The sequence below is a fragment of the Scyliorhinus canicula genome, chromosome 10 (genome assembly GCF_902713615.1).
Source record: "Scyliorhinus canicula chromosome 10, sScyCan1.1, whole genome shotgun sequence".
NCBI lineage: Eukaryota > Metazoa > Chordata > Chondrichthyes > Carcharhiniformes > Scyliorhinidae > Scyliorhinus > Scyliorhinus canicula.
In genome coordinates, this window is record NC_052155.1 from 53,076,677 (window position 1) to 53,102,279 (window position 25,603).

At 45.8% G+C, this 25,603-nt stretch overlaps 1 protein-coding gene across 3 annotated transcripts in view; it reads right to left on the minus strand.

Annotated features, from left to right (window-relative positions):
* Nucleotides 1–204: 204 nt before the first annotated feature.
* LOC119972369 (KAT8 regulatory NSL complex subunit 1-like) overlaps nt 205–25,603 on the minus strand; it is a 341,283-nt gene continuing 315,884 nt past the window's right edge. For all 3 annotated transcript variants that reach the window (XM_038808945.1, XM_038808944.1, XM_038808943.1), the window contains 5 exons: nt 20,315–20,433; nt 14,539–14,599; nt 11,029–11,141; nt 3,803–4,058; nt 205–1,069 (listed from right to left, as the gene is read on the minus strand). In XM_038808945.1, coding sequence (XP_038664873.1) covers nt 794–1,069; nt 3,803–4,058; nt 11,029–11,141; nt 14,539–14,599; nt 20,315–20,433 — 825 coding nt within the window. In that variant the 3' untranslated portion in view covers nt 205–793. The remainder of the gene's footprint in view (nt 1,070–3,802; nt 4,059–11,028; nt 11,142–14,538; nt 14,600–20,314; nt 20,434–25,603) is intronic.

Sequence of the window (25,603 nt, forward strand, 5' to 3'; positions counted from 1 at the left end):
GTATCCTCTTTAATTAAAATAGATTCAAATATTCACTATCTGAGCCATGACCTCTGTTTCCTTTTTGGTTCTCCTAAAAGGCCCATTCTTACTTTGAATACCCATTCACATGTTTGTTAAAGTCTTGTTACTTGCTAATCCACAAAATTAAATAAATGAATTTAGTGATCAGCCCTGATAAAGAGTTCAGAACACAAACACAAATGGTAAACAAGAACCGTAGTAATTTAATATAGGGAAAGTACAGTCAGTCGACCACTCCTCGGGCATGCTATACAACAACACAAGTATTTTAGAATTCAGCAGTGTTAATGAAGACAAGCCCAAAGGATTTACTGCAACAGGAGAAATTATTTCAATTCTTTCCAATGAGGATTCCTGCTCCCTTGCCCCCATCCCATTAATATTTTTGTTTTATAAAGTTTTTTTTCTCTCTAAAGCTTTCCCTTCCTGTTTTGTTGGCACAACTGACATCACCTTTACATACAGGACCTTATATTCTTTACATTTGTGACTTATCCCCTTGGCCACTACCTCCCCTGTCCCCAAATGGTACAATTTACAGTACAGTGACTTGAAAAGAAATGAAAATAAAAAGCCCACTTAATAGAAGTTATTATATATGCATTCTCTCAAAAATAGATGTTTGAATATCAAACATTAAAAAGAAAATAACAGTTTTTCTCTCTTTTATATATATATATATATATATATTTATATATAGATACAGCATGTATATACAAGGTGAGTTTGCTCTGTGGATCGGGTTGTTAAATTACTGCGTGCGTTGAGTTCACCGATCCATATTTCGTTCATTTTCTATTGCCAGTGTTAATCTCAAGTCTGAACTGCTGTCATCCTGTAAACATGCAAGACCTCTCGGACTCTGTGTTAACGAAGGGACGCACTCAGCAGATTCGGTCCTAATGCCCGGCTTGTTCGCCGACGACCAGTGCAGATCCCTTGGCCGCTCATAGAGGCTTTCTCTTAGAGAGTTGGTATGTCCTTTCAATAGTTCCATGCCTTCAGTTGATAAAGGAAATATCCTTGGCTCCCAGGGTTGCACCATCTACGAGAATAAAACAAAACAGAATAAATTAAGATAATTTAAAAAGAATTGTCTCCCCGCCACCCCAGATTTCTTCCCCAATGAGTAATAGTGGCGCACAGTAGTTTATGGCAGTGGTTCTTAAAGTGCGGTCCAAGTTAGAGTGATTAAGTGTATTCTTGGAGGTTTCATCACATGACTTGTCCCCACACTCCAGCCATTAGTCAGCCAACACATTCGTCCATGTGACGTACTGTTTCCTACGCCAATTAGAAATCATAATGGCACAATGCCCATCTGGATGGTGCTTGACTGTCAGCCATGCAGCCCCCCCCCCCCCCCCCCCCCATTTTCAATATTTTTGTTTCTGGTAAAGGGAAATGTTCAAAGAAAATGACAAAAATGATTTTTCTCCCAGGGTGCACACAGCACTGTCCTGGAGATTGATCTTCAATTCATCTTCAGTAAGAAGTCTTACAACGCCAGGTTAAAGTCCAACATGTTTGTTTCAAACACTAGCTTTCGGAGCACTGCTCCTTCCTCAAGTCCTGTGCTCCGAAAGCTAGTGTTTGAAACAAACCTGTTGGACTTTAACCTGGTGTTGTAAGACTTCTTACTGTGCTCACCCCAGTCCAACGCCGGCATCTCCACATCACAAAGACTTCAGGCCAGTCCTGGAGGGTTTGCAAGTCGACTGGGGGTCCTCCAGGCAGTCTGCGGACTGGTCCAAGATGCGAATCACTGATGTGCAATACCACAGTCATGGCCATATGAGAGAACAGGCCAGAACCCTAATCCCCACCACTTGCGTTGACATCACATATGCATACCAGCTTCAAACAGCTCCGCATGATCAACAATAATGTTGTTTTATTAGCAAGATCTATTATCAGGCTTATAACATGCAACTGCGAGATTGAATCTTTAACACTACGCTGAAATCAAAGGAGAAAAACCAGGTGAACACAGAGCCTGAGATAAAACTGAAGATCTTCAACTTTGAACCAAACACCACCTCATTGATGATTCATTAAAAGCAGTGCTGTTCTTCATAAGATTCTGATGAGTTTGTTTTGCAGTGACAAGCAAAAGTGGGTAGGATGGAACCAGTAAGTTGTCTGCAAAGCCTTTTGCACTGCTTAAGTGGTCTGCAGACCAAGTTTCGAGAACCACTGGGTTATGGTACTTGACCAGCAGACAAGAGAGCATAGAACTTACAGTGCAGAAGGAGACCATTCGGCCCATCGAGTCTGCACTGACCCACTTAAGCCCTCACTTCCACCCTATCCCTGTAACTCAATAACCGCTCCCAACCTTTTTTGGACACCAAGGACAATTTAGCATGTCCAATCCACCTAACCTGCACGTCGTTGGACTATGGGAGGAAACCCACGCAGACACGGGGAGAACGTGCAGACTCCGCACAGACAGTGACCCAGCGGGGAACTGAACCTGGGACCCTGGCGCTGTGAAGCCACTGTGCTAGCCACTTGTTCTACCGAGCTGCCCTGCCATTTCCACATACCCCTGCACATTGTTTCTATTCACATCATTATCTCAAGAGCTCAAATTTCACAAGGGAAGTTGGGAAATTAATTCAATAAATCTAGAAATTTGTGGTCTGGCACCAGAACAATAATTATTAAAGTTTACAAATCATCATCAACTGGTTCATTTATACTCTTCAGGAAAGGGAAAGTCCATGCAAAGTTGTCTACCTTATTTCCCCACTGAAGTCGTTCAGTTTCCTACCTTCTAAAAGTACTTTGCTTCAAGAGTGACTCATTGACTGTAAAGTATTTTGTGACATCCTGAGGTGGTGGAAGGGGCTAAATAAATGCAAGTCTTTTTTCTGTGTTAATTAAGGGCTGGTTTAGCTCACTGGGCTAAATCGCTGGCTTTTAAAGCAGGCCAGCAGCACGGTTCGATTCCCGTACAGCCTCCCCGGACAGGCGCCGGAATGTGGCGACTAGGGGCTTTTCACAGTAACTTCATTGAAGCCTACTCGTGACAATAAGCGATTTTCATTTTAGGGGTTGGTTTAGCTCACTCGGCTAAATTGCTGGCTTTTAAAGCAGACCAAGCAGGCCAGCAGCACGGTTCGATTCCCGTACCAGCCTTCCCGGACAGGCGCTGGAATGTGGCGACTAGGGGCTTTTCACAGTAACTTCATTGAAGCCTACTCGTGACAATAAGCGATTTTCATTTCATTTTTCAATTGCTCGGAGAGCCACCATGACCAATTCAGAAGCACTGCACCCCACTAATGGGTTTGTAACTGCAGCATGCCAACTAGCAGGCCATTGTTGTTAACCAGTAATTTCCATTGTCTGGCCACATTCTTTGTTTTTAGTAGAAAATGCCTCCGTTTTTGAACTTTGTGCAATTAGTTAACATTTACCATCATTCAGTAATAAAGAAAATTAAGTGCTCACAGTGAATGAAAATCACATGTCAATTAAAAAAAACACTCATCATACTTTCTGCCGTACCATTTTATGGACAGCTGCACAACAAATGTTAAAGTGCATATGCACACACCATACAGATGAGTAGATGAGTTTTGAGATCATATGCTGAATAACTACACTTATTACTAATTTTTTTAATTAATCAGAAATGCAATTAACCAAATCTGATTTCTCAATTTATCACATATGGCTAGTAGCCATCATTCTTGTAGACAGAGGGATTTTTGACAGAAGCCATGCACAAACACAAGAGTCTGAATCATTTACAGACATTCAAACATACCTGCACTTCTTCATCTGTGACTTCCGGCGTAGATGACCGTGTATCCTCACTGAAGGACAGGACTCTTATACGGTCTTTTGAGGAGAAGGAATTGAGCGATGAGTAGGTTTCAGGGCTAACGGGGCCAGTGAATGAGTGAGTTTGGGGGTAGTCATTCAGTAGGTGAAATCCACTGTCGGGTGACATGGGCTGAGGGGTTGTTGGGTTTGCTTGCTGCGGTTGGGGGGTAGACCTGCCGTCAGCTTTGTTAGAAGATCTGAAAACGAAAAGGAAACACAAGGAACTTAATCAAAAATATTGCTCTGACAAAGCGTCATCCAGACTCAAAACGCAAACTCCCTTCTCATAGAATTACAGTGCAGAAGGAGGTCATTCAGCCCACCGAGTCTGCACCGGCCCTTGAAAAGAGCACCCCATTTGAACTCTCACTTCCAACCCATCTCCGGAACCCAGTAACCCCACCTAATCTTTTTGGACACTAAGGGCAATTTAGCATGGCCTGTCCACCCAACCTGCACATCTTTGGACTGTGGGAGGAAACTGGAGCACCCGGAGGAAACCCACGCAGACACAGGGAGTGTGTGCAGATTCCGCACAAACAGCGACCCAGGCCGGGAATCGGACCTGGGACCCTGGAGCTCTGATGCAACTGTGCTAACCACTGTGCTACCATGCTGCCCACAGCACGGCACAGCTTCTGTCAGACCTGCTGAGATTGTCCAGGACTTTCTGTTTTTGTTTCAGATTCCAGCATTCGCAGTAATTTGCTTTTGTACTATTTAACTAGTTGGTTCTCAATTCAGCATTAGTAGACCAACCAATATGCATGTTTTCCCAGGTCCAATCCAATTTTTTTCCTTCAAGCCAGTGGTGATTAACTTTTTGCCATCATCTCAATTCATATGCAAATCTAAACATGAGTCACTAAGAAGTGATCAGGATGGGAAACAAAGGGCAGCACGGTGGTAAGGTGGTTAGCACTGCAGTCTCATGGTGCCGAGGTCCCAGGTTCGATCCCAGCTCTGAGTCACTGTCCGTGTGGAGTTTACATATTCTCCCTGTGTTTGCGTGGGTTTCGCCCAACAACCCAAAGATGTGCAGGAGAGGTGGATTGGCCTTGCTAAACTGCCCCTTAATTGGAAAACGTGAATTGGGTACTTTAAATTTATATTTAAAAAAGGATGGGAACCACTGCTGAACTCTACCCCATCACTGAGATCAACTAGAGCTTTTATCTCTGCTCTGGCTAAAAGCAAGTCGACCAGGGATCCAATTGAGGATCTGTCTGTTTCAGTACTGTACTGTCTAATTTCAATTCTCTGGGAGTGAAAAGCAGTAAGAACATTTTATAGTCCTAGATGAGCATTTAGAACGGGCTGCCAGAGGCAGTGGTAGAGGCAGGTACAATTTTGTCTTTTAAAGGAACATCTCCCATTTCTCTCCTGGAGTTTAAAGAAGAAGATCCAAAGGAGTTTAATCCCAGTCACCAAGGGGTTGAATAAACAAACTAAGAATAAAATACTTTGAAAACAGAAAGACTTGCTCGCAGCAACAAAATAAAACGGTAAACAAGACTAGTCTGTGCCTGAAAACAGAAACTCAGCACGAACTACAGTATTACAAATTGAAATACCTTCTGGAGTAAAGCAAAGAAACCAGCCCAAGTACTGAAATCAAATCATTAGAAAATCTCTGGGATACTGCCCTCCCAACCTGATCTGGTCTATATGTGACTCATTCCAAACTACACGTATTAAGTTGTACTTTTAAACCCTCTAAAATAGGCTAATGCGCCATCCAGTCATTGTAAACACGTAGCACCATCTTCTCTGGGAAACTAGCATTAGGCAACAGGTGCAACCTCGAGTTTTTTTTCTATGAACAAATAAGGAAAGGCAGTGCATGAACCGCTATCATTTGTGATAATGCCCTTCAGGAGTGGAAACGGACCTGGATTTCCTCTTCCTGATGGCCATTCAGCGGGAAAGTACTCACATGCAGACTTTTTTTGAAATATAAATTTAGAGTACCCAATTATTGTTCTCCAATTAAGAGGTAATTTAGCATGGCAGCATCCCGGACCTGTTTCCGGAGTTATTTGCGGGGCCTTCCGGTGACCAGGTGGCGGGGCAGGCATCTGCACCACCACCTCCCACTGGCCCGGGACCCGGGAGGAGCCGGAGGAGATCCCGTCTGCCCATGATCCCGGTGGCGGGATCAAGGCAGGCCCTGGGTTGGTTGGTGGGCCTGTGTCGCCCGCCGCACTCAGTGTAGTGGAGGATTCGAGCCCAGAGGGCGACTGTCCGAAGGCTGTCAGCCACCCACTGTCGGGAGCAGAGGCTGCACATGAGACTCTCTGCAGTGGGATCCAGGGCTCACCCGCGCCTGACACTGTGTCGCCCCCTCATCCCCTCTGGAGGACTCCCGGAATCTGACACATCATAATTGAAGGTTTGTTTGTTTTTCTGCCTCTGTAGATAGGTCAGGCAGTGTCCTATTGCTCCCCCCCCTCCCACAACCCGCTCCACCAACACCCCGACTCCATCCCTCCCCACCAACTTCCTTTCCCCCTAACCCCTTCTGTGCTACAGAGGCGAGAGTATCTGGTCTCTCCAGCGCAAAGTTTAGTACTTGTACCGTTTGGTTTTTGTACAACCATATTGTCAACTGTTTTAATAATCAGAGCATCCTACCCCCTCTCCCCGTACGTTGGTACTGAGGGGAGGATACCCTGTTTCTCTAACACAAAATGAGTGTTTGTACAGTTTGGCCTTGTATATATTTTTTACTGTTTTAATAAAAATGATAGAGCCGATACACCTATCCTGCATATCTTTGGGTTGTGGGAGTGAGACTCACGTAGGCATGGGGAGAATATGCAAATGCCACATGGCCAGTGACCAGGGGCTGGGATCGAACCCGGGTCCTTGGTGCCATTAGGCAGCAGTGCTAACCACTGCACCACACGCAAAAGTGAGGGGAGTGCAAAATTTGGCTCAATTACATCTACATTAATACTGACACATAAAAAATTGCTCCAACCACCACAAAATGCCAACAAAAACAAAGGATTTTGTAGAGAAAATTGAAAGCTCTTAAGATAGCTTACTGACAGTAAAGGAATACTATGTGGCTTGGAGATGTGGACATAAATGAGGTAGCCTAAATTTTCAGGTTCACAAATTCCATAGGCTATAGGTAAACTAAATATAAAGGGACCTGGATGGGTTAGGAAGGTAGGAGGATAAATAGCAATTGTTGAGGATAAAAAAGTGTTAATGGAAGGAGGGAAGGGAAATAATGCACGTAACACCGTGCATTGATCATACCTGAAGTGTATGAAAGGGATAAAGCGAGTAAATGGAGTTGAGATACTGATTAATCATTATCTAGTTGAATGTTTGAACAGGCTTTTCGGGGTGAACAGCTTTCACCTGCTCTAATATAAGTCAACAAACCCTCAAGTTTTGAAGAGGTGTGGCATGCAGGCAGTTTCCACAGAGGGAGGTCAATGTGTGGAATAGACAGTTCAAGGCGGCAGGTAGTGTGATTCGTGTACCAGGGCACCCAGATCACTCGGTATCACAGATTTATGCAATCTCTCTCCATTCAAGTAGCATTCCGCTTTTCTATTCTTTCCGCCAAAATTAACAAGCTCACATTTTCCCACATTGTGCTCCATCTATGAAATTTTTGCCCACTCATTGAATCTATCTATATCCCTTTGCAGACTGTGTCCTCTTCACAACTTGCTTTTCTACCCATTTGTGAGTCATCAGTAAATTTAGTTACTCTCTCAGTCCCTTATCCACAGAATTCCTGCAGTGCAGGAGACTACTCAGCCCATTGAGTCTGCACCAACCCTCCAAAATAGCACTCCACATAGACCCGCTCTCCCACCCTATCCCCGTAACACCGCACATCGATCATAGCCAATCCCCTTATTCTGCACATCTTTGCACACAAAGGGGCAATTTAGCAAGCCATTTATGTTTATTGTAAATAGTTGTTGCTCCAGAGATCCCCGTGATATTCCACTAGTTATAGCTTGCCAATACAAAAATGGCCCATTTTATTCTGACTCGCTGCTTCCTGTTACCTAACTAATCGTCTATCCATGCTAATGTTACCTGTAACACCATGAGTTTTTATTTTGTCTACTAATCTTTCACGTGGCACCTTTTGGAAATCCAAAAACACAAGATCTGCTGATTCCCCATTATCCACCCTGCTTGCTATTTCCTCAAAGGATTCTCATAAATTGGGGGGAGGCAATGTATAGTGGTACTGACAGTGGACTAGTAATCCAGAAACCCAGGATAATGCTCTGGGGATCTGGGTTTAAATTTGAATTAAATAAAAATCTGTAATTAAAAGTCTAATTACCATGAAACCATTATAGTTAAAAACCCATCTGCTTCACGAATGCCCTTCAGAGAAGGAAATCTGCGATCCTCACCTGGTCTGGCCTACATGTGATTCCAAACCTACAATAATGTGGTTGACTCTTAAAATGCCCCTGAAATGGCAAGCTGCACAGTTCAAGGGTAATTAGGGATTGGCAATAAAAGCAGGGCCAGCCAGCGACACCCACATCCCATGAATTAATACATTCAAAAATGCTTTCCCATTCACAAAATCTGCCTGATTATATTATGATTTTCCAAATATCCTATTACCGTCTTTTAAAAAAAATAAATTTAGAATACCCAATTTTTTTTCCCCAAGTCAGGGGCAATTTAGTTTGCACATCTTTGGGTTGTGGGGGGGGGGGGCGAAACCCACGCAAACACGGGGAGAATGTGCAAACTCCACACGGACAGTGACCCAGAGCCGGGATCGAACCTGGGACCTCAGCGCCGCGAGGCTGCAGTGCTACCCACTGCGCTACCGTGCTGCGCCCCCCTATTACCTTCTTAATAATTAATCAAGCTACGGTAAATATTGGTCCTTTAGAGGATGAGAAGGGAGTTTTAATAATTGGAGATGAGGAAATGGCTGAGGAACTGAACAGGGTTTTTGGGTCGGTCTTCACAGTGGAAGACACAAATAACATGCCAGTGACTGATAGAAATGAGGCTATGACAGGTGAGGACCTTGAGAGGATTGTTATCACTAAGGAGGTAGTGATGGGCAAGCTAATGGGGCTAAAGGTAGACAAGTCTCCTGGCCCTGATGGAATACATCCCAGAGTGCTAAAAGAGATGGCTAGGGAAATTGCAAATGCACTAGTGATAATTTACCAAAATTCACTAGACTCTCTGGGGTGGTCCCGGTGGATTGGAAATCAGCGAACGTGACACCACTGTTTAAAAAAGGAGGTAGGCAGAGAACGGGTAATTATAGGCCAGTGAGCTTAACTTCAGTAGTAGGAAAGATGCTTGAATCTATCACGAAGGAAGAAATAGCGAGGCATCTGGATTGAAATTGTCCCATTGGGTAGACGCAGCATGAGTTCATAAAGGGCAGGTCGTGCCTAATTAATTTAGTGGAATTTTTTGAGGACATTACCAGTGCAGTAGATAACGGGGAGCCAATGGATGTGGTATATCTGGATTTCCAGAAAGCCTTTGACAAGGTGCCACACAAAAGGTTGCTGCATAAGATACAGGCTATGGCATTAAGGGTAAAGTAGTAGCATGGATAGAGGATTGGTTAATTAATAGAAAGCAAAGAGTGGGGATTAATGGGTGTTTCTCTGGTTGGCAATTAGTAGCTAGTGGTGTCCCTCAGCGATCAGTGTTGGGCCCACAATTGTTCACAATTTACATAGATGATTTGGAGTTAGGGACCAAGGGCAATGTGTCCAAGTTTGCAGATGACACTAAGATGAATGGTAAAGTGAAAAGTGCAGAGGATACTGGAAGTCTGCAGAGGGATTTGGATAAGTTAAGTGAATGGGCTAGGGTCTGGCAGATGGAATACAATGTTGACAAATGTGAGGTTATCCCTTTTGGTAGGAATAACAGCAAACGGGATTATTATTTAAATGATAAAATATTAAAGCATGCCGCTGTGCAGAGAGTCCTGGATGTGCTTGTGCATGAATCGCAAAAAGTTGGTTTACAGGTGCAACAGGTGATTAAGAAGGCAAATGGAATTTTGTCCTTCATTGCTAGAGGGATGGAGTTTAAGACTGGGGAGGTTATGCTGCAATTGTATATGGTGTTAGGGAGGCCATACCTGGAGTATTGTGTTCAGTTTTTTTTCATAAATTTAGAGTACCCAATTATTTTTACAATTAAGGGCAATTTAGCTTGGCCAATTCACCTACCATGCACATCTTTTGGGTTGTGGGGGTGAAACCCACGCAGACACGGGGAGAATGTGCAAACTCCACACGGACAGTGACCCAGGGCTGGGATTCGAACCCGGGTCCTCAGCGCCGTAGGCAATAATGCTAACCACTGTGCCACCATGCTGCCCTTGTGTTCAGTTTTGGTCTCCTTACTTGAGAAAGGACGCACTGGCACTGGAGGGTGTGCAGAAGAGATTCACTAAGTTTATCCCAGAGCTGAAGGGGTTGGATTACGAGGAGAGGTTGAGTAGACTGGGACTGTACTCGTTGGAATTTAGAAGGATGAGAGGGGATCTTATAGAAATATATAAAATAATGATGGGAATAGATAGGATAGATGCGGGCAGGTTGTTTCCACTGGCAGGTGAAAGCAGAACTAGGGGGCATAGCCTCAAAATAAGGGGAAGTAGATTTAGGACTGAGTTTAGGAGGAACTTCTTCACCCAAAGGGTTGTGAACCTATGGAATTCCTTGCCCAGTGAAGCAGTATAGGCTCCTTCATTAAATGTTTTTAAGATAAAGATGGATAGTTTTTTGAAGAATAAAGGGATTATGGGTTATGGTGTTAGGGCTGGAAAGTGGAGCTAAGTCTACAAAAGATCAGCCATGATCTCATTGAATGGTGGAGCAGGCTCGAGGGGCCAGATGGCCTACTCCTGCTCCTAGTTCTTATGTTCTTAATTCAAGAATAAATAGTTTATACTTTTGCTACTTTCTTACATTTGTGGTTTTCCAATCTGCTGGGACCTTTCCAGAATTAGGGAGTTCAGGAAGACTATAGCCAATGCATCCATTATCCCTACAGCCACTTCTTTTAACTTCTTAGGTTACAGGCCATCATATCTACTCCAACATGCTTGTGTACCATGATAGTGCAATCCAAATTAATTTGTGGATTTGAAACAGGAATCTCCAACGTCACATTTACCTGCTTCCCCTCCTGGCTGAGCTGGACGAAGACCACAAGCACCATCTAGAACGCTCCATTTCCTCACACTTGGAATGGCGGTTAAGGAAAGCTTCATCAGACATATCTTCATACTATGTATTCAAGAATAGACAATTGAAGAGTTTAAAGAAAGTCAGTAAAATAAAACTGATTCATAAATCTCCATGGATGTCTTAAAACCTCTGATACATACATACATAGAAACATACATAGAAAATAGCAGTAGGCCATTCAGCTCTTCAAGCTTGCTCCACCATTCTTTATGATCATGAGTGACCCATCAAATTCGATATCCTGATCCCACCTTCCGCCCATATTCCTTTAACCCCAAGTACTATATATAATTCCTTTTTGAAATCACACAACGTTTGGGCTTTAACTACTCTGTGGTATCCTCTTTTTAAAAATGTTTTTATTCTCCATTTTCACATTTTCCTTCAAAATTGACACCCCACCCACAGACAGTAACGGTAACAAATACAAAATCAATCCCCTTAACAATAACAACGATCCCATCCTCCCACCACCCCAAACAACGCCCCACCTGTCAATATATGCATTCAATAAAACAAACCCTCCCACGGTGGAAACAAAAAACAGGAGAAAAAGAAAAAGGAGTCCGGGACCGCCCATGGTCACCATTAACCGATAGAGTCAACTCCCCTCCCCTCCCCCCCCCCCCCCCCCTTTACACTCCATGCCATCCAACCTCTGAAAGAGTACCATACATGATACCCAAGAGTTGTAAACACCACCACCCCCTCTCCAACTCCTCCCGTCCACTGCCTCTTGTAAAACTCCTCCTCCCAACCTTCCACCCCGGCTAGACCACTCGGACCCTGTTCTGCCAGGCTCCGATGGCCGCAGCCCCTTCCCCCACCTCACTCCCGTTCACTGGCCGGCTTAAACCGACCAGCGTGGAGGTCCCCACTCGGGTCCCTGTCCCCCTTGCCTAGGAAAGCCCAGAAATCCCCTTTTACCACACAAACCCCGCATATCCACCTAAAAGAGCCCTCATTTGGAGTGAAAGTCCCATCACTTCCCTTGTCCAAATATATACAACATTGGCTCCTTTAGCCCATACACCCGCACGCAGTGAAACAAAAAAGAAGAAAATACAGTCATGAGGTTACATCGGCACATGGCCATTTCTCAATTTCTCAGTTCTGACACAGTCCTTCTGCCTTCGCAAACTCCTCCACTGCTTCCGCCGTTCCAAAATAAAAGTCCTTGAGCTTGTAAGTCACCCTCAGCTTCGCTGGATATACAATGCCGCACTGCACCTTGCTAATGTACAGTGCCCTATTCACCCGGTTGAAAGCAGCCCGCCTCCTCGCCAGCTCCACTGTAAAGTCCTGGTATACACGTATACCTGTCCCAGCCCACTGCACCACCCGCTTCTGCTTGGCCCAGCACAGGACCTTCTCCTTCACACTGTACCTACGGAAGCACAGAGTCACTACCCTTAGCGGCTCACTCACCTTTGGTACAGGTCTCCACGACCAATGAGCCCGATCCAGTTCATATCAGGAGTGATCCTCCCCTTCCCCCAATAGTTTCGGCCAGCATCGTGGCAAAATACTCAATTGGCCTCAGTCCTTCAACTCCTTCGGGCAGCCCCACAATCCTCAAATTCTGTCGCCTGGATCTGTTTTCCAGGTCTTCCATTTTGCCTCGCAGGTCCTTGTTAATCTCCATCACCTTCCGCATCTCCTTCCCCATCGAGGTAAGTTGATCACCGTGCTGCAATAATGTCGCCTCCACTTCCTTCAGCGCCTCCCGTTGCTCCCGCACCTCCGCCACTGTCGTCGTCGTCACCGGGGAAATCGCCTCCTCCACCAGCGCACACTCAAAACCTCCCTCATCTCCTTCTTCGTTGTCTCCATACATTTTGTAAACTGCCTTTTGAATTCTGCAGCCATTACCATAGTCATTTCTTCAGCCTTAAGCAATGCGGCCTCCCCTGGTGCTCCAGCCTCCATTTTCCTTGGTGACCCCGCAGCGACCTTTCCACTTCCCGACGGACCTTCAGCTGTTTTTTTTTTTAAACGGCAGTGTTTTTGCTCACCCTCGACATTTTCCTCTACTGCGCCTTCACTATGCCTCCTCTGTGCCTTCTCCCTGCTTTTGCCGCCTCCGTGGACCCTGGGACCGGGCTTAAAGCCCCGAAAATGCCATTCCCGAACGGGAGCTCTCCATTGTGCGGCTGCCTCCCGCCCGCCGTCACCAGAATTCTACTCTGTGGTATCCTCAAACTATGACCCCTAGTTCAGGACTCCCCCACCATCGGGAACATTCTTTCTGAATTTATCCAGTCTAATCCAGTTAGAATTTTATAAGTTTCTAGGGCATCCCCTCTCATTCTTCTAAACTCCAATGATTATAACAATTCAGTCTCTCCTCATTTGACATTCCTGTCACCCCAGGATTCAGCCTGGTAAACCTCACTCAAGCTTTCACAAGAACTTCCTTCCTCAATTAACGACATTAAAACTACACACAGTACTCATGGTGTGGCCTCACCAACGCCCTATACAATTGCAGTAAAACATCTCAATTCATATACTGGTTGGCATGGTAGCACAGTGATTAGCACTGTTGCTTCACAGCACCAAGGTCCTGGGTTCAATTCCCACTTGGATTGCTGTCTGTGTGGAGCCTGCACGTTCTCCCCATGTCTGGGTGGGTTTCCTCCGGTGCCATGGTTTCCTCCCACAAGTTCTGAAAGACGTGCTTGTTAGGTAAATTGGACATTCTGAATTCTCCTTCACTGTACCCGAAAAGGCGCTGTAGTGTGGGATTTTCATAGTAACTTCATTACAGTGTTAATGTAAGCCTACTTGTGGCACCAATAAAGATTATTACTCAAATTATGATGGCCAACACACCATTTGTCTTCTTGACTACCTGCTGTACCCACGTGTCTACTTTTAGCAACTGATGCACAAGGACACCAAGATATTGCTGAGTCTCCACCTCTCTCAATTTAAACTATTCAAATAATAATCTGCTTTCCTATTTTTACTACCGAAGCAGATAACTCGCATTTATCCACATTATACTGCATATGCCCACTCACTCAGCCTGTCCAAATCTGCATCCTCCTCACAGCTCACCCTCCCACCAACTTTGTATCATCTGTAAATTTGGAGAAAATACATTTAGTTCTCCATCCAAATTATTAATATATAATGTGAACAGTTGGGGCCCAGCACATATCCCTGTGGTACCCCACTTGTCATTGCCTGCCAATCGGAAAAGGACCCATTGATTCCAACTCTGCTTCCTATCTGCTAAACAGCTTTCCATCCATCTCAAGGCACTACACCTACAATCCCTTGCGCCTTAACTTCACATAGTAATCTGCTATGTGAGACCTTGACAAAAGCCTTCTGAAAGTCTGAATAAACCCTGCCCATGGGTTCTCTCTGGTCACCGCTACTAGTTACATCTTCAAAGAATTCCAGTAGATTTGTCGTATTAAATTACCTGGTCATCCTCTAACTTGCAATGCTGCAGCTTTGACTGTTCAACATCTGCAACTCGCCAGCTGTCAGGGAGAAATGGGAGATAATTATACGGTACTCGTTTGAAGTCATGCTTCTAACTATCTAACAGGTATCTCATCACATCTTTCAGAATTTATCTCAACATTAGGCATTCATTTCACTGCTGCTTGTGAGTTCCTGCTGTGTACACATTTTGTTTTGTTTGTGGGATGCGAATGTTGCTGACTAGATCAGGATTTGTTATCCTTTCCGAAATACCGAGGTGGTGGTGAATTGCCTTCTTGAACCCTTGCAGTCCATGAGGTACAGATATACCCAGTGTTGTCATAAATGTTTTTGCCCCAGTGACTGTGAAGGAATGCATTATAGTTGTAAGTCAGGATGATGTGCAACTTGGAGAGTGGGGAGCAGCATGGTGGTGCAGTGGTTAGCACTGCTGCCTCACGGCGCCGAGGACCCGTGTTTTATCTCGGCCCCGGTTCATTGTCCATGTGAAGTTTGCAAATTCTCCCCGGGCCTGTGTGAGTCTCAGCCCCACAACCTAAAGATGTGCAGGATTGGTGGGTTGACCACACTAAATTGCTTCTTAATTGGAAAAAAAAATTGGGTATTCTAAATTTATTTTTAAAAACTTGCAGGAAGTGATGCTCCTATGCTGCACTTTTCCCTCTAGGTTATAGAGGTCAGAGGTTTGGAAGGTGTCGCCAAAGGGGACCTGGCGACTTATACTTGTATATGGTACATATTGCTGCCACTGAGCACCAGTGAAGGAAGTGACTGTTCTATGATGATGATCAAATGGGCTGCTTTGTCCTGGATGTGTCGTTGCAGCTGCACTCATCCTAGCAAGTGAAGAGCATTTCATCACATTGCTGACTTGTGCCTGGTAGATGGTGGACAGATTCTGGGAAGTTGGCTGGTGAGTTTCTCATATGCTCAGTTTGGAGCTGGGGGAGACTGTATTGTAGTGCCAATGTCATTGACCAGTAATTCAGAGGCTAAAACTAATATCTGGGATTCAAAGCTGCTGACCATCAAACTGCATCAATAGCCGCAAAAACACATCTGGTTCACTAGTGTCCTTTAGACAGACTGGTCTGTCTGGTTTTCTTTTTTATCTCCACTTTTCTTTTGTGGTATGATACAACTGATTGGCATGCCAAGCTCAAGGTCAGGAGCCATATCCAGTTGAGGCCAGGTAAGAAATGCAGATTGGTTCTTATGACACTCCAGCAGTTTAATGGTAGCCATTTTAAAATTCCAGATGAATTAATTAATTGAATCTGAATTGCACCAGCTGTGGAACTCTTCTATCCAGAACATTAATCTGGCCTTCTGGATTACTAGGCCACGGCCGTTACACCATGCGACCGTCCCTGTAATTGGCTGCAACCTTCTGAATACAGAGCTGAGAGAGTAGGAAGCGTAGATTGTTCACACAACTGAGTCCATTGTTAACAGAGTGCTAAAGTCAGGCATTTGATGCAAGTGGGAATTCTGTGTAGAAGGGTAAATTCACTTGAACATTTATCATTTGACTTAAAGTTTGAAACGCTGTAAATGCATGCACACCCTGTCCCTTAGGGTACCAGAGCAGGTGGATAAGAAAGCATATGGTAGATACGGCGGCGCAGTGGTTAGCACTGGGACTACAGCGCTGAGGACCCGGGTTTGAATCCATGTGGAGTTTGCACATTCTCCCCGTGTCTTAACATAGAACAGTACAGCACAGAACAGGCCCTTCGGCCCTCGATGTTGTGCCGAGCAATGATCACCCTACTTAAACCCACGTAACCCGTAACCCAACAATCCCCCCATTAACCTTACACTACGGGCAATTTAGCATGGCCAATCCACCTAACCCGCACATCTTTGGACTGTGGGAGGAAACCGGAGCACCCGGAGGAAACCCACGCACACACGGGGAGGATGTGCAGACTCCACACAGACAGTGACCCAGCCGGGAATCGAACCTGGGACCCTGGAGCTGTGATGCATTGATGCTAACCACCATGCTACCGTGAGGCCCAGGGTCCTCTGTTCTGTGAAGTAGCATGTCTGTTTGGGTTTCACCCCCACAACCCAAAGATGTGCTGGTTAGGTGGATTGGACACTCAAAATTGCCCTTTAATTGGAAAAGAAATAATTGGGTACTCTAAATTTAAAAATTTTTTTTTTTAAAGAAGGTATATGGTATACTTGCCTTTATTAGCCGAGGCATAGAGTTTAAGAGCAGAGACGTTTTGCTGGGACTGTACAAAACGTTGGTTAGGCCACAGCTAGAGTATTGTGATCTGGAATTTACAAAACAGGAGGGATGTGATAGTACTGGAAAGGGTCCAGAAGAGATTGACCAGGGTGCTTTTTTTCTTTTGAATTTAAAGTGCCCAATTAATTTCTTTTTCAATTAAGGGGCAATATAACATTGCCAATCCACCTACTCTGCAGATCTTTAGGTTGTACAGGTGAGACCAACGCAAACACATCGAAAATGTACAAACTCCACACAGACAGTGACCCAGGGCCGGATCGAACCAGGGTCCTCTGTTCTGTGAAGTAGCATGGCTAACCACTGTGCCGCCTGATTTACCAGCAGGATGTTGCCTGGACTGGAGAGTTTTAGATATGGAGAGATTGGATAGATTTGGATTTTTTTCCTTGGAGCAGAGACTGAAGGTGGGGGGGGGGGGGGGGGGGCTTTATTCAGATGTATAAAATTATGAGGGACATAGATAGAGTAGACAGGAAGAATCATTTTCTCTTGATGGAAGGATCAATGACTGGGGGCGTAGATTTAAGGTAAGAGGCAGAAGGTTTAGAGGGGATGTGAGGAAAAACAATTCTACCCAGGCAGTGATGAGAGTGTGGACCTCGCTGCCTGAAAGGGTGGTGGAGGCAGAGACCCTCATATCATTTAAGAAGTATTTGGATGTGCACTTGCGATCCCAAGGCGTTCAAGGCTATATGCCAAGTGCTTAGAAATGGGATTAGAATAGTTGGGTGGTTGTTTTTGACTGGCGCAGACCTGATGGGCCTTTTCTTCAATGTTTTTGACTGTATGTAAAAATGTTAGCTGATTAAACTACCCAGTTAACAGAAGCTGCATGTCAATGCAAGTTAACTGTCAATCAGCTGCAAGTGGTTGTCTCAATAAGTGTTAATATTTGAGAGCAGGAAGCTGGGAGAAGTTGCAACTTGAGTGAGTGTCTTGACAATATAACAGATTTTTTCTGCACCGCTTGACTGCAGAAACGAGTGCAGTGCTAATAAAGTGCAAGTCATGAATTTGGTAAAAATGGGAATTCTGTGCAGAGGAGGAAGCAGGAGCAGCTTTGTATATTTTGTCCCCTCCAGAAGTTGTGTTTTTAAAAAAAAGTTTACTTCTGGTAAGTAATAAACAGGACACATGACAGGGCACCTAATTCCTGAGCAATACACACCCAGTTCCATGCGGGAGCTCCAGGACATGTGTGTCTTGGACAATATGTCCAGGACACAATCAGCTGGAGGATTTTGCAACCAGAGATATAATTGGGGTCACTGAAATGCATATGTAAAGCTGAGAGTGTGGATAGCACATTTCAGAAGGTGATCTGCCTGCTATTCAGGACTCCCCAGCAGGCAGGCGTGGCATGGATTACTAGCAGACAGTCAACGACCACCAGGCAGGTACTGTAGGGGAGCCCTGCAAGCATCTCGCTTTTCAACTTGTTATTCAGTTCTGATTATTGACAAGGGTGGCAGTTCCTCTGCAGGTAGTGCTTGGTTCACAGCTTCATGCATAGCTCAGTTGTACTGTGGGAAGGGAGGAACATAGAGAAAACCATAGTGATAGAAAATTGAATAGCTGAAGAAACAGGTTGTTTCTGCAGTTGCAGACGTGATTCCAGAATTTGACGATATCTTCCTGATGCCAGGATCAAGGATGTCACAAAGCAATTGGGAGAACATTCTGAGGGGGTGAATAGCCTGAAGAGGAGCAAAGAGAATGGAAGACACTGCAGGCCAACATGAAACGGAACACACAAGCCTTCTACAGGCAGATAAGTAACAAAAGGATAGTAATAAGAGAGATGGGGCTAATCAGGAACCAAAAAGGAGATTTATGCAAGACGGCAGAGGGCATGGATCTCGTATAAAATCAGCACTTTGTATCAGTCTTTAGCAAGCAAGAAAATGCTGCCCAAGTCATAGTGAAAGGAGGTGGCCGAGATACCAAATGGGCTAAAACTTTTTAAAAAACAAATTTAAACTACCCAATTCATTTTGTTTCCAAATAAGAGGCAATTTAGTGTGGCCAATCCACCTATCCTGCAAATCCTTGGGTTATGGGAGTGAGACCCACGCAGACACAGGGCGAACGTGCAAACTCCACATGGACAGTGACCGGGGCCAGGATCGAACCCAGGTCCTCGGTGCAGCGAGGTAGCAGTGCTAAGCACTGTGTCACCGTTCCGCCCATAAATGGGCTAAAACTTGACAGAGGAGTTACTGGAAATGTTGGCTTTACTTAAAAGTTGATAAGTCAATAGAACTGGATGTGATGCATCTGAGGACAATGGCAGAGGAAGTATGGAAATTATGGGTGCACTGGCCACAATCTTCCAATCGCCCTTAAAACAAGATGGTGCTAGAGGATTGGAAAATTGCAAATGTTACATGCTCACATCATAAAAAATGCAAAGGTAAGATCAGCAACCACAAGCTAACCATATTACCTCAATGGTTTTGAAGCTCTCAGAAACAATAATGCAGGACAAAACTAGGCAAGCGGAGATTAATTAAGGAAAGCCAGAATGTTACGGCAACATATTTAGCCAACTTGATTGAGTTTTTTGATGAGGTAACATCGGGAGTTATGTAGTTGTTTTGCTGCATAGACTTCCAAAAAGTGCCACATAATATGCTTGTCAACAATGTTGAAGCCCATGAAATAAAAAGGACAATGGCAACATAGATATGAAGTTGTCTTAGTAACAGGAAATAGACTAGCAATGAACGATTGTTTTCGGACTGGAGAAAGGTACACCGTGATTTTCCCCAATCAGTATTGGAACTCCTGTTCTCTTGATATGCATAAGACTTTGATTTGGCTGTATTGGGCACAATTTCAAAATTTGCAGAGGGCACAAAACTTGGAAGTTTGGTTAAATGTGCGAGGAGGATAAAGATCCACTTTAAGAGGACATAGGCCGATGGAATGGGCTGAGATGTGGCCAATAAAATTTAAATACAGAAAAGTGCAAAGTGAGACATGATGGGAGGAATAATAAGAGGCAACAAATCTGAAAGGGTACAATTCTAAATGGGGTGCAGGAACAGAGAAATCTGCACATGACTAGAAAACAAAAATTGAACCATAATGTTCTGTTCAGTGAACTCATCAGAAGGGCTGATGGAGGAGACAGAAATGTCGTTACACCAATGTAATAAGGAGGACTCTTATGGTGTCCAGGTGGAAGGAATGTCTAGGGGCACCACTTTGTAAAATGTACTGCCTGAATCTCTATCTGGAGGACAGAAGGCTTCTTGTAAAAATGGGCAGAAACTGCAGCGGGTGGCACTCTGAGAATCTTGCTATGTTACATTACAGAAAGAAACTACTTGGTTCATCGAGTCGCTGACATTGTTCTCCACTGTCTTGCGCAACCCTCTACTTTCAAACAGCTATTTAATTCCCTTATAAAATAATTTCTAGACTGTGCTTCAACACTATTTCAGTTGAGTGAAATCCCAGTGACTCTTCACTGCGTTACCTTGGTGTTAGAATCTCCTTGTATTGAAGTTTCTCCACTCGAGCAGCTGCAGCCATGGACATGGGGATCACAATGTTGTTTATATCAAATGAACTTTCACCTCTTTTCCTTCGTGCAGACTGCAAAAGTAAGCCAGAATAAAAACGATTAACCTTAACATTCTGCTTCTTTAGAAATTAATCATTCTCAATGCTGGAAATCCAAAATAAAACACACGACAATTGTTTTTTCAGATTAGATCAATAGATAGAGCTCTGAAATCTGTTTCAAAGGGGGAAGGATGCATAGAAGACCATAAACTCAGCACACCAGGCGCAGCTAATATCAGCAGGTTGGCAAGCATGCTTAAAAGAAACGTGAACATTCATTTACATAGTGATATTTTTCAATCTCATGGCATCCAAAATAGCTTTTACAGCCAGGCAAGTATTTTTATTTCCCTTGGTCACATTTTTCTAAAGCACAATGTTAGTTTTCATTTGTATGCTAATGACACACAGCTCTGCCTCACAAGCACCATTCTCGACTACTCTACTGTTGCTAAATTATCCTAATGCTTATCCGACAGTACTGAGGAGCTGAAATTTCCTTCAATTAATCCTGGGAAGACTAAACCTTCCATCCTCATATTAGCACCATCAGTAAAACTGCCTATTTCCACTTCCTTATCGCCAAATTTTCCCCTCTCTCCACCAGTCTGCGATAGAAACCTTTATTTAAACCGTTGGTAACTGTATATTTGACTATTTCAATGCAATCCACATTCGACCCTCAGTAAACTTTCAAAAGCTGCTTTCTTCCACTGGGCGGCAACAGCTGAGCGAGTAAGGGGATGGATCCAGGAGCCAGAAGCCGAGTGGGTGCGTGCGGAGGAGGCCTCCTGCATGGGAACCTCCCTCCGGGCCCTCGCCACGGCAGCACTCCCATCCCCACCCAAAAAACACTCCACCAGCCCAGTGGTGACAGCCACCCTCCAATTCTGGAACCAACTGCGGCAGCAATTTGGCCTGTACAAAATGTCGGACAAGGCTCCCATCTGCAACAACCATAGGTTCAAACCAGCACTGACTGACGCCACCTTCAAAAGGTGGAGACAGGACGGGGGGACACTGACAGTCAGGGACCTATACACGGACGACAGGATCGCAACACTGGACGAACTGACAGAGAAATTTCAGCTAGCTGGGGGGAACGAGCTACGGTACCTGCAGCTCAAAAACTTCCTACGAAAGGAGACAAGGACGTACCCACAACCGCCACGACAGACACTACTGGAAGACCTACTGGACGCAAGTATCCTAGAGAAAGGGAACTGTAGTGACATGTATGGCCGACTGGTAGATAGGGACGACACCGTACTGGACGCAACAAGAAGGAAATGGGAGGACGACCTGGGGATGGAGATAGGGTGGGGACTCTGGAGCGAAGCACTGCATAGGGTCAACTCCACCTCCACGTGCGCAAGGCTCAGCCTGACGCAACTAAAAGTGGTACATAGAGCCCACTTAACGAGAAACCGTATGAGTAGGTTCTTCCCGGAGGTGGAGGACAGATGCGAGCGGTGCCAAAGAGGCCCGGCCAACCACGCCCACATGTTCTGGTCTTGCCCCAGACTTGTGGAGTACTGGACTGCCTTCTTCGAGGCTATGTCCAAAGTGGTGGGGGTGAGGGTGGAGCCATGCCCGATAGTGGCGGTCTTCGGGGTTTCAGACCAGCCAGATCTATTCCTGGGGAGGGGGGCGGACGCCCTTGCCTTTGCCTCCCTGATGGCCCGCCGTAGAATCCTGTTTGGCTGGCGGTCAGCAGCACCGCCCAGAGCTGCAGACTGGCTGTCCGACCTCTCGGAATCTCTCCAAATGGAGAAAATCAAATTCGCCATCCGAGGGTCGGACGACGGCTTCCACAGAACGTGGGAGCCATTCATGCAACTGTTCCGGGACCTGTTTGTGGCCAACGTACAAGAGGAAGAAGAATAGTCGGGTGGCCAAGAATCAGGGGAAAATGGACGGGAATCGGGGGAGGGTAGCCGGGGGGGGGGGGGGGGGGGGGGGGGGTTACGGGCTCGTTATGGGGGTTTGCTGGCAAGCCAAGGCCCAAAACCAAACTATAAATAAATGCCTATAAACATGTGCCTCGGCCATATTGGGGAATGTAAAATATGTATGCTGGCTAAAGGGGGCGGCCACAATTGTTGTTATGAAGATGCTTACCTGTAAATATTCATGCTAAATTTTTGTGTTTTCTTTTTTTTTTCTCTCTAATAATTTGTAATTTGTCATATATAAAATATGAAAACTCAATAAAAAACATTTATTAAAAAAAAAAACTGCTTTCTTAATTTTCACCAAGTCCAGCTCACCGATTACCCCTATGCTCACTGCCCTACTTGGTTCGATTCCGGCTTGGGTCACTGTATGTGCGGAGTCTGCACATCCTCCCCGTGTGCGCGTGGGTTTCCTCCGGGTGCTCCGGTTTCCTCCCACAGTCCAAAGATGTTCAGGTTAGGTGAATTGGCCATGATAAATTGCCCTCAGTGTCCAAAATTGCCCTTAGTGTTGGGCGGGGTTACTGGGTTATGGGGATAGGGTGGAGGTGCTGACCTTGGGTAGGGTGCTCTTTCCAGGAGCCGGTGCAGACTCGATGGGCCGAATGGCCTCCTTCTGCCCTGTAAATTCTATGATTCATACTTTGGCTCCCAGTCTAACAATATCGTGATTTAAAAATGATCATCCTCGTTTTTAAATTGCTGCATGACCGCATCCCTCCCTATCTCTGTGATCGGCACCAGCCCCAATATCTATGTTCTTCTAATTCTGGCCTCTTGAGCATCATCAATTTTAATTAGTTAACCATTGTTGACCACGGACGTGATTGGGGAGGACCAGATGGGATTTGTTAAGGGTAGGCAGTTGGCTGCCAACGTAAGAAGGTTGCTAAATGTGATTATGGTGCCCCCAGAAGGTAGGGACGTGGAGGTAGTGGTCGCAATGGATGCAGAGAAGGCATTTGATCGGGTGAAATGGGATTAGCTGTGGGAGGTACTGGGGCAGTTTGGATTTGGACGGGGCTTCATCGACTGGGTCAGACTGCTGTATCAGGCTCCCGTGGCGAGTGTACGGACGAACAGGTTGACATCGGGCTATTTTCGGCTGCACCAGGGGACGAGGCAGGGATGCCCCCTCATCCCACTGCTGTTTGTGCTGGCCATAGAGCCACTGGCGTTGAGAGACTCAAGGGCCTGGTACAAGAGGGGGTGGAACACAGAGTCTCGCTATAAGCTGACGACCTGCTCCTATATGTTTCGGACCCACAAGAAGGGATGGAAGGAATGATGAGGATTCTGGGGGAATTTGGCCAGTTTTCGGGTTATAAATTGAACATGCGCAAGGAGAAGACTGAAATGTTCGCGATCCAGGCAAGGGGACAGGAGAGGTGATCGGGGGAAGAGTGGTACGGGGAAGCTTTCAGTACCTCGACATCCAAGTGGCGCGGGAATGGGAACGTCTACACTAGTTAAATCTGGCCCGACAGTAGACCAAATAAAGGAAGATTTCCGAAGGTGGGACGTGCTCCCGTTGTAATTGACTGGGAGGGTACAGACAATGAAAATGACGGTCCTCCCGAGATGCCTGTTTGTGTTTCAGTGTCACCCCATCTTTATTCCATGGTCCTTTTTTAAACGGGTCAACAAGGTGATCTCTGGCCTTGTATGGGCGGGTAAGACCCCGCGAGTAAAAAAAGGGGATGCTGGAGCGCAGCCGGGGTGAGAGCGGGCTGGCGCTGCCGAACTTTAGTAATTATTATTGGGCGTCAAATATCGCCATGGTTAGGAAGTTGGGGGGGGTGTCCCGATGTGGGAGCGAGTAGAGGCGGCATCATGCAGGGCACTAGTTTGGGGGCATTGGTAATGGCGCCTCTGCCGTTCCTGCTGGCACAGTGCTCCACCAGCCCCATGGGGGTGGCAGCCCTACGAGTCTAGGGGCAACAGAAGAGACATGTGGGAGCATCGGACTGGTCTCCAACCTGCAATAATCACCGGTTTGCCCCGGGGAGGCTACATGGAGGGTTCTGGGAATGGCAGAGAGCAGGGATTGAGGATGGGAGATATGTTTATAGAGGGGAGCTTTCCCAGCCTGAGGCAGTTGGAGGAAAAATTTGAATTGATGGGAGGGAATGAATTTAGGTACCTGAAGGCGCGGGACTTCCTACGCAGGCAGGTCTCAACAGTCCTGCTCCTACCACCAAGGGGGATACAGGACAGGGTAGTTTCCAGAATGTGGGTGGGAGAAAGGAGGGTGCCGGACATTGACAAGGAACTCATGGGGGTCAGAGGAAATGCAGACTGGGGAGCTGAAACACATGGGAAGAGGAGCTAGGAGGAGAGAGAGAGGATGTTCTCTGGGCAGACGCATAGAGCAGAGTCAACGCGTCCACATTTGCCAGGCTCAGCCTGATAGTTTAAAGTCTTTCACCGGGCTCACATGACAGTGGGCTGGATGAGCAGGTTCTTTAAGGTAGAAGATAGGTGCGTATGGTGTGCGGAGCACCAGCGAATCATGTCCATATGTTCTGGGCATGCCCAGGCTTACGGGATTCTGGCAGGGGTTTGTATATGTCATGTCCAAGGTGCTAAAAACAAGGGCGGCACAGAGTCCCGTGGTGGCGATTTTTGGAGTGTCGGAAGACCTGGGAATCCAGGAGGAGAAAGAGGCAGACGTTCTGGCCTTTGCCTCCCTGGTAGCCCGGAGACGGATATTATTAGCTTGGAGAGACTCAAGCCCCCGAAGTCAGAAGCCTGGCTAACTGACATGACTAGCTCTCTCTATCTGGAGAAAAGCAAGCTGGCCTTGAGAAGGTCAATGTTAGGGTTTGTCCGGAGGTGGCAGCCATTCCTCAACTTCTTTGGGAAAAATTAACCGTCAGCAGAAGGGGGGGGGGGGGGGGGGGGGGGGGTTTAGTTTAGTTTAGAGTAGGGTGTTAGAAAAGGTGCGACCTGTGAGCGAGGAAGACAGCTTTTCCACCATGTTTATATTTGCATGTACACTGTTGTTATAAAACCATAAATACCTCAATAAAATGTTTATAAACAAAAACCATTGTTGACCACATCTCGGGCAGCACTGTAGTGCAGTGGTTAGCACTGCAGTCTCACAGCGCCACGGTCCCAGGTTCGCTCCCGGTCCTGGGTACTGTCTGTGTGGAGTTTGCACATTCTCCCCGTGTTTGTGTGGGTTTCGCCCCCACAACCCAAAGATGTGCAGGGTAGGTGGGTTGGCCACACTAAATTGC